Genomic DNA, 15,997 nt, shown 5'->3' with positions numbered 1-15,997 from the left:
TATGTGAAAAGACCTAATCTACGTCTGATAGGTGTACCTGAATGTGATGAAGAGAATGAATCCAAGCTGGAAAATACTCTTCAGGATATTATCCAGGAAAACTTCCCCAACCTAGCAAGGCAGACCAATATTCAAATCCAGGAAATACAGAGAACACCACAGAGATATTCCTCAAGAAGAGCAACCCCAAGGCACATAATCGTCAGATTCACCAGGGTTGAAATGAAAGAGAAAATGCTAAGGGCAGCCAGAGAGAAAGGTCAGGTTACCCACAAAGGGAAGCCCATTAGACTCACAGCAGATCTCTCAGCAGAAACCCTACAAGCCAGAAGAGACTGGGGGCCAATATTCAACATCCTTAAAGAAAAGAACTTTCAACCCAGAATCTCCTATCCAGCCAAACTCAGCTTCATAAGTGAAGGAAAAATAAAATCCTTTGTGAACAAGCAAGCACTCAGAGATTTCATCACCACCAAACCTGCTCTACAAGAACTCCTGAAAGAGGCTCTACACATATAAAGGAACAACCAGTACCAGCCACTCCAAAAACACACCAAATGGTAAAAAAGCAGCAACACAATCAAGAATCTGCATCAACTAACCAACAAAACAGCCAGGTAGCATCAAAATGACAGCATCAAATTCACACATAACAATACTATCCCTAAATGTCAATGGACTAAATGCCCCAATCAAAAGACACAGACTGGCAAATTGGATAAAAAGCCAAAACCCATCAGTGTGCTGTATCCAGGAAACCCATCTTACATGCAGGGATACACAAAGGCTCAAAATAAAGGGATGGAGGAAGATCTACCAAGCAAATGGAGAGCAAAAAAAGGCAGGAGTTGCAATTCTCATCTCTGATAAAATAGACTTTAAAGCAACAAAGATCAAAAGAGACAAAGAAGGACATTACATAATGGTAAAAGGATCACTGCAACAAGAAGAGCTAACGATCCTAAATATATATGCACCCAATACAGGAGCACCCAGATACATAAGGCAAGTTCTTAATGACTTACAAAGAGACTTAGACTCCCACACAATAATAGTGGGAGACTTTAACACCCCATTGTCAATATTAGACAGATCAACCAGACAGAAAATCAACAAGGATATCCAGGACCTGAACACAGACCTGGAACGAGCAAACCTAATAGACATTTACAGAACTCTCCACCCCAAATCCACAGAATATACATTCTTCTCAGCACCACATCACACCTACTCTAAAATTGACCACATAATTGGCAATAAATCACTCCTCAGCAAATGCAAAAGAACAGAAATCATAACAAACAGTCTCTCAGACCACAGTGCAATCGAGGTAGAACTCAGAATGCAGAAACTAACTCAGAACCGCACAGCTTCATGGAAACTGAACAACTTGCTCTTGAATGTTGACTGGATAAACAATGAAATGAAGGCAGAAATAAAGATGTTCTTCGAAACCAATGAGAACGAAGACACAACATACCAGAATCTCTGGGACACATTTAAAGCAGTCTCTAGAGGAAAATATATAGCAATGAGTGCCCACATGAGAAGAAAGGAGAGATCTAAAATTGACACCCTATCATCAAAATTGAAAGAGCTAGAGGAGCAAGATCAAAAAAACTCAAAACCTAGCAGAAGACAGGAAATAACTAAGATCAGAGCAGAACTGAAGGAAATAGAGACACAAAAAACTCTTCAAAAAATCAATAAATGCAGGAGCTGGTTTTTTGAAAAGATCAACAAAATAGACAGACCACTAGCCAGATTAATAAAAAAGAAAAGAGAGAATAACCAAATTGATGCAATAAAAAACGATAAAGGGGATATCACCACAGATTCCACAGAAATCCAAACCATCATCAGAGATTATTACAAACAACTCTATGCACATAAACTAGTAAACCTGGAAGAAATGGATAAATTCCTGGACACCTGCAACCTCCCAAGCCTAAACCTGGAAGAAGCCGAAACCCTGAATAGACCAATAACATGGTCTGAAGTCGAGGCAGCAATAAAGAGCCTACCACCCAAAAAAAGCCCAGGTCCAGATGGGTTCACAGCTGAATTCTACCAGACATACAAGGAGGAGCTGATACCATTCCTTCTGAAACTATTCCAGACAATCCAAAAAGAGGGAATCCTTCCCAAATCATTTTACGAGACAAACATCATCCTGATACCAAAACCCGGCAGAGACTCAACAAGAAAAGAAAATTTCAGGCCAATATCCATGATGAACATAGATGCAAAAATCTTCAATAAAATACTGGCAAACCGATTGCAACAGCATATCAAAAAGCTCATCCACCATGATCAAGTAGGATTCATCCCGGGGATGCAAGGCTGGTTCAACATACGCAAGTCCATAAACGTAATCCACCACATAAACAGAACCAAAGACAAAAACCACATGATTATCTCAATTGATGCAGAGAAGGCTTTTGACAAAATTCAACAACCCTTTATGCTAAAAACCCTCAATAAACTAGGTATTGACGGAACGTATCTCAAAACAATAAAAGCTGTTTACGACAAACCAACAGCCAATATCATACTGAATGGGCAAAAACTGGAAGCATTCCCTTTGAAATCTGGCACTAGACAAGGATGCCCTCTCTCACCACTCCTATTCAATATAGTACTGGAAGTTCTAGCCAGAGCAATCAGGCAAGAAAAAGAAATAAAGGGTATCCAAATTGGAAAGGAGGAAATCAAATTGTCTCTATTTGCAGATGACATGATTGTATATCTGGAAGACCCCATCATCTCAGCCCAAAATCTCCTGAAACTGATAAACAACTTCAGCAAAGTCTCAGGATACAAAATCAACGTGCAAAAATCACAAGCATTCCTATACACCAGTAATAGACTTCAAGAGAGCCAAATCAAGAACGAACTGCCATTCACAATTGCTACAAAGAGAATAAAGTACCTAGGAATACAACTAACAAGGAACGTAAAGGACCTCTTCAAGGAGAACTACAAGCCATTGCTCAACGAAATAAGAGAGGATACAAACAGATGGAGAAACATTCCATGTTCATGGTTAGGAAGAATCAACATCGTGAAAATGGCCATACTGCCCAAAGTAATTTACAGATTCAATGCTATTCCCATCAAGCTACCAACGACCTTCTTCACAGAACTGGAAAAAAACACCTTAAACTTCATATGGAACCAAAAGAGAGCCCGCATAGCCAAGTCAATTCTGGGCAAAAAGAACAAAGCGGGAGGCATCACACTACCGGACTTCAAACTATACTACAAGTCTACAGTAATCAAAACAGCATGGTACTGGTACCAAAACAGAGATATAGACCAATGGAACAGAACAGAGGCCTCACAGGAAATACAACATACCCACAACCATCTGATCTTCGACAAACCTGACAAAAACAAGCAATGGGGAAAGGACTCCCTGTTTAATAAATGGTGTTGGGAAAACTGGCTAGCCATGTGCAGAAAGCAGAAACAGGACCCCTTCCTGACACCTTACACCAAAATTAACTCCAGATGGATTAAAGACTTAAACATCAGACCTAATACCATAAAAACCTTAGAAGAAAATCTAGGCAAAACCATTCAGGACATAGGTGTAGGCAAGGACTTCATGACCAAAACGCCAAAAGCAATGGCAACAAAAGCCAAAATAGACAAATGGGACCTAATCAAACTCCACAGCTTCTGCACGGCAAAAGAAACAGTCAGTAGAGTGAATCGGCAAGCAACAGAATGGGAAAAAATTTTTGCAGTCTACCCATCTGACAAGGGGCTGATATCCAGAATTTACAAAGAACTAAAGCAGATCTACAAGAAAAAAACAAACAAGCCCATTCAAAAATGGGCAAAGGATATGAACAGATACTTTACAAAAGAAGACATACAGGAGGCCAACAAACATATGAAAAAATGCTCATCATCACTGGTCATCAGAGAAATGCAAATCAAAACCACATTGAGATACCATCTCACACCAGTTAGAATGGCGATCATTAAAAAATCGGGAAACAACAGATGCTGGAGAGGATGTGGAGAAATAGGAACACTTTTACACTGTTGGTGGGAATGTAAATTAATTCAACCATTGTGGAAGACAGTGTGGCAATTCCTCAAGGACCTAAAAATAGAAATCCCATTTGACCCAGCAATCCCATTACTGGGTATATATCCAAAGGATTATAAATCATTCTACTACAAGGACACGTGCACACGAATGTTCATTGCAGCACTGTTTACAATAGCAAAGACCTGGAACCAACCCAAATGCCCAACGATGATAGACTGGATAGGGAAAATGTGGTACATATACACCATGGAATATTATGCAGCCATTAAAAACGATGAGTTCACGTCCTTTATAGGGACATGGATGAACCTGGAAACCATCATTCTCAGCAAACTGACACAAGAGCAGAAAATCAAACACCATATATTCTCGCTCATAGGCGGGTGTTGAACAATGAGAACACATGGACACAGGGAGGGGAGCACTACACACTGGGGTCTGTTGGGGGGAAATGGGGGAGGGGCGGGGGGTGGGGAGGTGGGAAGAGATAGCATGGGGAGAAACGACAGATACAGGTGAGGGGACGGAAGGCAGCAAAGCACACTGCCATGTGTGTACCTATGCAACAATCTTGCATGTTCATCACATGTACCCCAAAACCTAAAATGCAATAAAAAAAAAAAAAAAAAAAAAAAAAAAAAAAAAAATAAGTAAATACCTATTAAAAAAAAAAAAAAAAAAAAAAAACAAATGTAAATACATGAATAAATATTAAAAAACAGTATTATAATTTAGCTCATATATCTACTTTTTAATTTCTAAGGGATTTAAAAGACAAATGCATAAAACATTATAAATTTATGCAAATAGGTACAGAATATGAAGAGATATAATTTGGGACCTCAGTAACATAAACTGATTATGGAATAAATGTGTCAAAGAGTAGAGTTTTTGTATGCAATTAAGTTAACTTGGTATCAATTAAAAAATAGAATCTTAACTTTAGGATGTTATACATAACCCTTGTTGTAACCACAAAGAAAATATCCATAAAATATTCATAAAAAGAAATTAGAACTGAATCAAAATGTGTCACTAAAAAGCTCAACTAAATACAAAGGAAGACAGTAATGGAAGAAATGAAGGACAAACTGTAAGATGCAAAAAAACAATAAAATGGCAAAAGAACGTCTTTCTCTATTCTAATCACTTGAAGTATGACTGGGTTAAACACTTTAATCAAAAGATATAGAATGACAAAACGGATTTTAAAAACAGAATCCAACTGTATATTATTCACAAGATATTCACTTTAGATCTAAGAATACATGTAGGTTGAATGTGAAAGAATGGAAAAATATACACCATTGCAAATAGAAACCAAAAGAGAGAGAGAGAAAAATAGGACATTATATGATGATAATAGCATCAATTCACCAGGAAGAGCTAATAATTAAAAACATATATAAATGGTCTCCAGCTTAATGATAATTTGACTTAGAATTTTTTAACTTTATGACAATGTGAAAGCAATGTACACATTCAGTACACTATTCAATATATTATACAATATTTTTAATACTTTGTGTTAGATGATTTTGCTAAACTGCAGGCTAATGTATGTGTTCTGAGCATATTTAAGGTAGGCTAGGATAAGCAATGTGGTTTGGTAGGTTGGATGTGTTCGATGAATTTTAAATGTATGATATTTTTCATTTAAAATGGGTTTGTTGAGAAGTAACCCCATTGTAAGTTAAGGAGCATCTGTATGCATCAACATCTGAGCTCCAAAATATATAAAATAAATACTAACAGAATTGAACAGGAAATAAACAGCTCTACAATAATAGTAAAGGACTTTAATAGGCCATTTTCAATCATGGAGGGACAACCAAACAAAATAAGAAAATAGAGGATGTTGATATAGTTTGGCTGTGTCCCCATCCAAATCTCATCTTGAATTGTTGTTCCCATAATTCGTGGGAGGGACCAGGTTGAAGATAATTGAACCATGGAGGTAATTACCCCCATGCTGCTTTTCTCATGGTGGTGAATGAGTTCTCATGAGATCTGATGGTTTTATAAGGGGCTTTCCCCCCTTTTGCTTGGCACTTCTCCTTCCTGCCACCAGGTGAAGAAGGATGTGTTTGCTTCCCCTTTCACCATGATTGTAAGTTGCCTGAGGCCTTTCCAGCCATGCGAAACTATGAGTCAATTAAAACTCTTTCCTTTATAAATTATCCAATATCAGGCAGAACTTTATAGCAGAATGAGAACAACCTAATACAGATGTGAATAACACTATAGATTCATTGAATCTATCAGATATATTTATATAAAACAGTAACAAAATACACCATTTACTCAAATGTACATAGCACACAAAGATAAACTGTATCTTAGGCCCCAAAATGAGTCTTTATGAATTTTAAAAGTTTGAATTTATACAAAATATATTTTTAAATTACAAGGAGACAAAACTAGAACTCAATAGCAGAAGAAAGCCAAAACAGCTTAAAATATGTGAAAATTAAACAATATACTATCTACTAATGGGCCAAAAAAGAAATGATAAGGAAACTTTACCAAACTTACCAAACTTAAGGAATACAACGAAAGCAATGTTAAGAGGAAAATTTATAGTTGTGAATTCTTCATTAATAAATAAGAAAGATCTTAAACGAACAACCTAACTTTACACCTTAAGAAACTAGAAAAAGAACAAACTAAAAGGTATTAAATGAAAGAAAATAATAAAGATTAGAGCAGCAATAAAATAAAGAATAAAAACACAGTAGAGAAAATCAATAAAACCAAGAGGTTTTTCATTAAAAAATAATCAACAAAATTGACAAGTCTTTAGCTAGATTGCCTAAGGAAAGAAAGACAGCCAAAATCATAAACGAAAGAGATAAAATAGCAACTGAGTTTACAGAAATAAAAAGGATTATATGAGGGTACTGTGAATAATTGTGTGTCCAACAAATTGGATACTCCAGATGAAATGGATAAATTTCTAGAATACACAACCTGTCAAGACCAAATTATGCTAAATTATATTGAACAAATTTAGAAATAGTAAAGAAATTGGAACAATAACTGAAAAACCTCCTAACAAAGAAAAGCTGATAACCAGATAGTTTCACTCATGAATGTCACAAATTTAAAAGAAGTAACACTAATCCCCCTCAGACTTCTCAAAAAAATTGAAAAGAGGAAGTACTGCCAAAGTCATGATACTATCATTAGCTTATTACCAAGACCAAAGACTGCAAGAAAACACTATAGACCAATATTACTGATGGATATTGATAAAAAATCTTCAACAAGATATTAACCAACCAAATTCAGCAGTACATTAAAAGGGTTATACATCATGACCAAGTTAGATTTATCCCAGGAATGCAAGCAAGTTTCAATATGCAAAAACCAATAATAGGCAAGGCACAGCTACTATAAACCCAGCACTTTGAGAGGTTAAGACAGGCAGATTTCTCAAGCCTGAGAATTTGACACCAGGCTGGGCAACATGGCGAAACCCCATCTCTTCAAAAAAATACATACAAAATATAGCCAGGGGTGGTGGTGTGCACCTGTGGTTCCAGCTACTAAAGAGGCTTGGCCAGGTGAATTTATTGAGCACGGGAAGTTGAAGCTGCAGTGAGCTGTGATCACACCACTTTGCTCCAACCTGGGTGACAGAATGAGACCCTATCTTAAAAAAGAAAAAAAAAATCAATACATCGCATTAACAGAATGAAAGGGAAACATACAGATACATACACACACACAGACACACACACACACACACACACACACACACACACACAGAACCATCTCAAATGATGCAGAAAAACTACTTGACAAAAGTTCACACTTCTGCATGGATAAAAAGACTCAGCAAACCAGAAAGAGAAGGACACTGCCTCAGTATTGTTAAGGCCATATATAAAACATCTATAGCTAACATTGTCCTCAGGGTAAGGAAATGAAATATTTCCTCTGAGATCAGGGACAAACAAAAAACAATGACTACTTTTGCTGCTTATATTTAACATAGTACTGGAAGTGCTAGCCAGAAATATTAGGCGAGAAAAAGAGGGATAGGCATTCAAATTGGAAGAGTAGAAAAGTTATTGTTTATAGATGACATGGTCACAATGTAGAAACCTCTAAAGAATACAGACAAATATCTATTATATTTAATAAATTAATTCAGCAAAGTTGCCAGATATAAAATCAAAACAGAAAAATTAGTTGCATTCTATATGCTTACAATGAATTGTCTTTAGGTTTAAAGACAATTAAGGAGAAAAATCTATATTAATAACAAACAGAATAAAAAAGAATATATTTAACCAAGGAATTGAAAGATGTGTACTTTATCAAATAACTACAAAATAAGTAGAAAGATATTTCATGCTTATGGATTGGAAGATTTAATATTGTTAAAATGTTCATACTACTCAAAGTAATCCATGGAATCAATGGAATCTTTATCAAAATACCAAGTTTTTTTTGTAGAAATAGAAAATCTATCCTAAAGTTCACTAGTGTCTCAAAGGACCTTTAATAGGAAAACAACCTTAAAATAGAACAAAGATGCAGATGTTTCATTTTCTGATTTCAAATCTTACTACAAAGCTATCATAAACACTGTGATACTGACATAAAGAGACTTACAAAGCAAGGAAATGGAATAAAGAGCTGAGAAATAAACCCTTTCATATATGATTAAATGATTTTCCCAAGAGAACCAGACCATCTAATGGGGATGGGATGTCCTTTTCCACAAGTGGTAATGGCAAAATTAAATACTTACATGCAAAAAACAAGCAAACAAAAATGAAGGTGAACCCTTACCTTAAACCATATACAAAAATTAACTCAAAATGAATTGGAGATTTAAGTATAGGAACTAAAAAAAACTTCCGTCAGAAGACATGGGAGAAAGGCTTCATGACATTGGATTTAACAATGTTGTTGTTTTTGTTGTTATGATACTAAAAGCACAGGCAAGAAAATAGATATATTGTGCTTCATTATAATTAAAACTTTTGTGCTTCAAAGGACACTGTCAACAAAGTGAAAAGTCAACCCAAAGAATGAGAGAAAATATTTGCAAATTGTACGTCTAGTAAATAATCAATATTCAGAATATGCAAATAATTCTATGACTCAACATCAGTGAGACAACCCAATTAAAAATGTCCAAAGGACATGAATAGACTTGAATATAGGCAATATAATGATTTGCAATCATTTTCCTAATCATTAAAGAAATGCAAATCAAAATCACAAGATTCCACTTTCAACATATTAGAGATAACTAAAGAAGGAAGTAAGAGAGGGAAGGAGGGAGGAGTGAGTGAGGAAGGAAGGAAGGAACAAAAGAGAGGGAGAGAGGTAAGGAGGGAGGGAGGGAAAAGAAAACAAGCACTGGTAAGGGTGTAAAGAATTGAAACCCTCTTACATTGATGGTGGGAATTTCAATAGTGCAGTCACTGTGGAAAACAGTATTGAGGAGTTCTCAAAAATTAAACATAGACTTACCCTATGATCAAGCAATTCTACTTTTGTGTACATACTCATAATAATTAAAAGCAGGGACTGAAACAGATATTTGTACACCATTTTTCACCATAGACAAATCCCAATGTCCACTGATAGATGAGTAAATAAACATGTGTTATAAATATTCAATGTTATAAATATTCAGCCGTAAAGGAAGTATATTATGACACACACTACCAGATGCATGAACTCTGAAGATGTTATGCTAATTGGGATAGGTCAGCACAGGTCAGCACAAAAGGACAAATACTTCATGACTCTCATATGAGTCCCTAGCATAGTCAAAATCATAGAGACAGAAAGTAGCAAATGGTTTCCAGGGGATGACGAAAGGAAAATTAGGTTTTAATGTTTAATTGGCATAGAGTTTCAGTTGAGAAAGATGAAAAAGTTCTGGAGCTGGATGATGATAATGGTTGCACAGCACTGCAAATGTACTTAATGCTACAGAACTATACAGTTAAAATGGATAAAATTGTAAATTTAATGTATGTATAACCACAATTGTAAAAGTAGGAGGAAAAAGTCAGAAATATTAGCATTTGATTTGGAATCTCAGTGAATAATATACTATTTCAGGTTTCTTTCCATATGAAGAATAACTGTTCTTTTGCTTAACCAGTAAGTTCTTCATTTATTAAATATACCTAAAGTGATGTTCTTTTTTCTTTTGTTTTAGTGAGGCTGAAGATTGTCATTCAGATCCAAGTACTAAAATATTAGAAGGTTGGATTCTTTTTTTCTGAAATTAGAGAGTATGCAAAAAGAAATGTTTATGCTTTGATTATTTTTTTTAGTTATCAAACTAAAAACCATTCCCCATCTAAGGTCCTCCTCTGTTTATTTCTGGCTCAATCCATTCCAATCACCCTAGCCTCCTTGCTGTTCCTCAAACATTTTATACGTTAGTGGCCCTTGGATTTGCTGATCCTCCTGTAGTACTCTCTCACCTGTGTCTGCATATCCTTACTTTCAAATCTTGGCTCAAATGTCACTTTCTCTGTGAAGTCTTCTCTGATCACACTCTGAAACTGCAAATTAATTCTGATCGTGGTGCTACCTATCCCAGTTCTTTGCTTTACTGCATAGCGCTTTCTGTTTATTGTGTATTTTAATTGTTTTTTTGACTGTCTCTTCAGAATGTAAGCCTCATAAAGATGGAGATTTATGTCTGTTCACAGCTGTATCACCAAGAGCCTAAAACACGGCATGGTTTATAGTAGATACAGGCATTTAATGAGATAGGAGAGACTATGGGAGGAACCAAAGGTGAAGGAGGACCACACGATTTCTTTTTTAGTTATGTGAGTTTGAGGTATCTTTTAGACATTTAAGTTGAGATGTCATGTAAACAATTGTATATTTAAGTCTGAAATTCAGTGGAAAGATCAAGGCCAGATATATGCATTCCTAATTCATAGAATATACAATAAAATCTCAAATAACTTAAACTGAACATCTGGGCCCCACAAATATCAGGAATATTTCTCTGCTGCTTCATCAAAGTAACTTTGTAGTTTTTCTATTTGGAATCATGGCCCTTGTAGCAAACCCAAATGTCTTCAATCATTTAAAACAAAGTTTGTTCAATTATATGCAATATAGATACAAACATTTTTTAGGAAGATTATCAAGCAACAGTGAAATCTTACCAATTTTATCACATAATTTAATCACTTCTCATATTTGAGTTGACTGGCATTTTACTATTACTTTTTTTTAGAGCCCATATTGGCCCAAAGGGTATTTTAGATAGTTATTCTTTTATCTGCATATTCCTTTTGTTGGCTTTTGGTGAGTGCAGCTATATAAAATGCATAGTGTTTTCTTATATGATATCTCAGTGGCCCCTTGTGAGATAGCCAGGGAAGACAGTCTCATTCCCATATACAGTATGTATGAGAAAACTAATTCAGAGAAGTTAGATGTTCAATGTTCACAAAGCTCTAAGCAACGAAGCAAAGATTCAAATACAGGTTTTCTGTCTTAGCAGGTTAGCTGCTTCCCTAGCAGTGGGTTCTTCTGAAGCTTCTCTCAGTGTCATTTCTATCTCCTTGACTGAATTTCTTTCACTAATATATTGATCTACTCAGGCAACTTTTGGTTCTGTAGAGTCCACCAAATTTCCTCCAGGCATTGCCTCAAAGCTCTCCTGATTGTCCCAAAAGTTACTATTTAATAATATCAGTACTCTCCTCTTTACTCTAATGAGCTGCTTTTAAGTATGTACAGAAAGTGGTAGAGCTGGAAGCACTGTTAAGAATCATCTATAATCTCTCATTTTACACGTAAACAAAGAGGCTTATACAGATTGAATGGTTGTGCATAGATATATAACTGCTAAGTTATAGAGCGTGCCTCTCCCACTATGCTATATTTCTTCTTTCTTTCTTTCTCTCTTTTTGTTTCTTTCTTTTGCTCTTTTCTTTCTTCTTGAGACAGATTTTTGCTCTTTTCGCCCAGGCAGGAGTGCAATGGCACAATCTTGGCTCACTGCAACCTCTGTATTCTGGGTTCAAGTGATTCTCCTGCCTCAGCCTCCCAAGTAGCTGGGATTACAGGTGCCCACCACCATGCCCAGATAATTTTTGTACTTTTTTTAGTAGAGATGGGGTTTCACCACGTTGGCCAGGTGGTCTTGAACTTCTGACCTCAGGTGATCCACCTACTTGGGCCTCAGTGGTGGCCCAAAGTGAAGCCACCACTCCCAGCCTCATCTTTCATAATTTCTAACTGAAGGGCTAAGACATGCCCCAGCATTCTAGGGCTCTCTCCTATTTCAGTGTTGTTCTCAGTACATTTAAAATAACAACTTCTTCCATCTGCCTAAATTATATGATTATTTGGTGAAAAATAGTAATATGATCAGATTTGTGTCAACAAATATATATGCCTCAGAAAGAGACTATTTTACTTTTTTTTTTTAATCTCTACAGAAAGTTCTCAGGAACAAAAGTCAAAGAATAGAAGCAGTGTTGAGGTAAGTATTTTTAATTATCCTTAATTGGAATGTATTGGGATCTAGTTAAGCACAACTCGGTTTTCATAGTTCAGTCAGGGACTGTGTGTTGTGATTCGTAGGATATCAGGAAGCATTCTCCTGTTCACAATTTCTTACACCCTGTTCTCTCTCCCTAGCTGAGGCCTGTCCCTGGTATATTAAAATATCTTAACAAAATTCTTTGGGTTAAGTCAGCATTCCTTTTTTAAGTGCACAAAATAATATACTGGTTTTTCCTAGCATTTAAGTACAATTTCATTTATTAGCTCTGTTGCAACATTCTCTAGAAAGCCTAAAAAACAAAAGTTTTCACAGATAATGTGATTATATAGCCTAAGTTGAAAATCAATACTTTACATTGTCTCTGCCCCATTTTATTCCTCAGGTATCTTGTTTACAATAACTTAATACATGAGCACACTTAAGTCTTCTTGGAAGAACTATGGTAAAACTCTTGTAATCATATCTGCTGCTCTTTACTTGATACAGACACTGCACATTCTTTTCATGTTTCATGTATTTAAGCCTTATTTTATTGATTTTTAACAGATGACATTTTTCAACCACCTATCCCAGGCTATTTTATGCCTCTCTGGGACAATTGCTGCTCCTGCACTCAAAATTGATAAGGGTCTACAGAGTAAAGCTAATATTGGAGACGCAATCCCAGCACTGTCAGGTCCACAGAGTCACTTTATTGCTTCAGACTTTGCAGTGGCTAAGATTTCAATAAAATAAAATTTGGGGCTACAAAGTGATCATCATTTCTCTCCCCTTTTCATTACATCTTTTTTCAGAAAAGTATTTTTAACTTTTGTCAATTCAATCAAGGATAGAGGGCGCAGACAGAGCTGAGATTTTTCATGAGTTAATATTGAACCACTGACCTTCATTTCGTGTTAGCCAAGGCCTGCATTCATAACAAGGGTCAATCTTAGGCATCTTACTTCACAAAAACTATGAGCCTCAGTCTCAAATAATTCAATAATCTCAATTATTTGAGATTGCAGAGCACAGATATATTTTATGGAAGGTGCTGTAGTGATATATATATAGGTATATCTAGTAAATTTGAGGATTTATTGGTATATCTAGTGTTTAGTGTCCAGTGAAAGACTCAGTTTGTATTTTGATTTACCTTGGCAGTTTATCACCATCTTTGAAAGATCCAAGGATGTTGACAATGCAAATTCTTCAAACATTTCAGGTACAAAATGAACTATTTTAACAACTGGTATAATTAAGCTCTCAGTTGTATCATTTTGAATTTAGGATTTGTGATTACTATCTTTAAAATAAGTGGCTCTCCCCTTGCATATTATCAAAATGGGATTGAAATAATATTCTTAATGTTTGTACAAATACCAATTTGCAGTTAATTACGTAGTTCTCTATCTGTACACCAAAGGGACAATGGATAATTTAACTAAAATGTGTCAGGCACCAGTTATCCACATTTTATTTAAAGAAAAAAATGAGACTCATTAAAGAGAAAAATGACAATAGGTTTTCAAGGTTACCCCCCAGCTAATGAGCGGCAGAGCTGTTTCAAATTCCAGTCTCATGCAGCATCATCATTGTCTACACACTCAAATGGTTGTAAGAGTAAGGTAGGTACTATGAACAACAGCAGCAGGTTGAGCAGGGGCATGAGGCTCATAGGAGATGGCATGCTGCCTTTGCAGGAGGGAGCTGCTACTCAGTTACCATCACTGGCATGCTAGATTGTTCTCAGTTCTTCCAATTTTTCCAAAGAAGCTGGGTATAAAAATTTTATATGAAAGTTTATAACTCTTGAGTATCATTTACTACAATCAAGAAAATATGCAATTTTAGTGGCCCTATTACAAGTTATAAAGTATCAGAAAAGTACATAAATGATTATGTCTTTACCTATAAAATAACAATTTTGTTAAACTAAGATGATTATATTCTTTAAAGCCTCATGCTGAATAAATGGTGCAAAAAAAAAATCCTTACCTACATAGTCCTATCTTATATGACATAAAGAACCACTTGGGGTCAGTCAATGGAAAATTTACTCAAAGTAAATGAGAATTTGTAGTATTTTTAATGTACTTCTACCTTCTCTTGACCATTCTGAAATAGGTGTCCACACTGAATAGAGCTGAAAGTTATGTTCCCATTTAACTCATTAGACATTTTCAGAGAGTGTTCTGCTGAGAACAGAGAAGTGGACTTTGCATACCTGATGAAAGGAGTCTCATAGGACAGTAGGCATAATGATGCCATGAGTGTTAGAAAGCCTGGACCCTATTCCCAGCTGGGTCACTGTTTACACATATAACCTTAGGCAAGGTATTTGACATCAGCATCCATAAATAAAGATATTCTTCTTGTTTACTTTGTCCACAGAAACTTCCAAGCCCGATGTCTCCAAACAAGGATCTAAAATGCTGGCAAAAATGTCTTCAGCTTTGTCAAAGGTGTTTTCTCGATATAATACTAATATTTCCAGATCTTCTTCACCAGCTCACCATGATGAGCACTAAAGCTTTTGTACCTGACATAAGTATGCTTACTTCTCTTAGAAAATAAAAATGATTTTTAAAGCATAGTACAGTGTCTTATGATTCCTGTACTACTAAAAATAAAAGCAAAAAGTGTAAGAGGGACCAGGTAAAAGAAAGGTTTAATGTGGGTAATCCCCCATCTAGGCACCAAGGAGAGCTAAGCAGATTCCCAGCACAATTAGTGCCTGAAGAATATTTTAGTTTATAGTGTTACTACTCAGTTATTTCCTTTTATGTTATCCTTTATATATAATCATATATTAGTTTATAGAATGAGTGCCTGAAGAATATCTTACTACTCAATTATTTCTGTGTGTGTGTGTGTGTGTGTGTGTGTGTATATATATATATATATACACACACATATATTAGTTCACAGAGAACTGAGCAGACACAGTAGAGGGCGTGAATTAAGGAATAAGCAGCTTATAGTCAGAGGAATGTCTGGAGCAGACATGGTGCAGAGGATGATTTAAGAGAAAAACAGCTCAAAAAAAAAAAAAAATGCCGGGAGCGGTGGCTCAAGCCTGTAATCCCAGCACTTTGGGAGGCTGAGGCGGGTGGATCACGAGGTCAAGAGATCGAGACCATCCTGGTCAACATGGTGAAACCCTGTCTCTACTAAAAATACAAAAAATAAGCTGGGCATGGTGGTGTGTGCCCGTAATCCCAGCTACTCAGGAGGCTGAGGCAGGAGAATTGCCTGAACCCAGGAGGCGGAGGTTGCAGTGAGCCGAGATTGCGCCATTGCACTCCAGCCTGGGTAACAAGAGCGAAACTCCGTCTCAAACAAAAAAAAAAAAAAAAAGAGAGAGAGAGAAAAACAGTTATACCAAGACAAGAATCCATGGCCCAGGTGGCAGTGTTCAGTATTATAAAGAT

At 36.0% G+C, this 15,997-nt stretch overlaps 1 protein-coding gene across 2 annotated transcripts in view; it reads left to right on the top strand.

Annotated features, from left to right (window-relative positions):
- The window catches only part of FSIP2 (fibrous sheath interacting protein 2), a 96,248-nt gene extending 81,100 nt beyond the window's left edge, over window positions 1-15,148 (top strand). For both annotated transcript variants that reach the window (XM_074399376.1, XM_074399375.1), the window contains exons 20-23: window positions 10,260-10,306; window positions 12,517-12,560; window positions 13,728-13,788; window positions 14,958-15,148. In XM_074399376.1, the coding sequence (XP_074255477.1) occupies window positions 10,260-10,306; window positions 12,517-12,560; window positions 13,728-13,788; window positions 14,958-15,094 (289 nt within the window). In that variant the 3' untranslated portion in view covers window positions 15,095-15,148. The remainder of the gene's footprint in view (window positions 1-10,259; window positions 10,307-12,516; window positions 12,561-13,727; window positions 13,789-14,957) is intronic.
- Window positions 15,149-15,997: the final 849 nt, after the last annotated feature.

The sequence above is a fragment of the Saimiri boliviensis genome, chromosome 5 (genome assembly GCF_048565385.1).
Source record: "Saimiri boliviensis isolate mSaiBol1 chromosome 5, mSaiBol1.pri, whole genome shotgun sequence".
In the NCBI taxonomy this organism is placed as follows: domain Eukaryota; kingdom Metazoa; phylum Chordata; class Mammalia; order Primates; family Cebidae; genus Saimiri; species Saimiri boliviensis.
The sequence above is the reverse complement of the archived record's forward strand: the minus strand, read 5'-3'. Positions and strand labels throughout refer to the sequence as shown.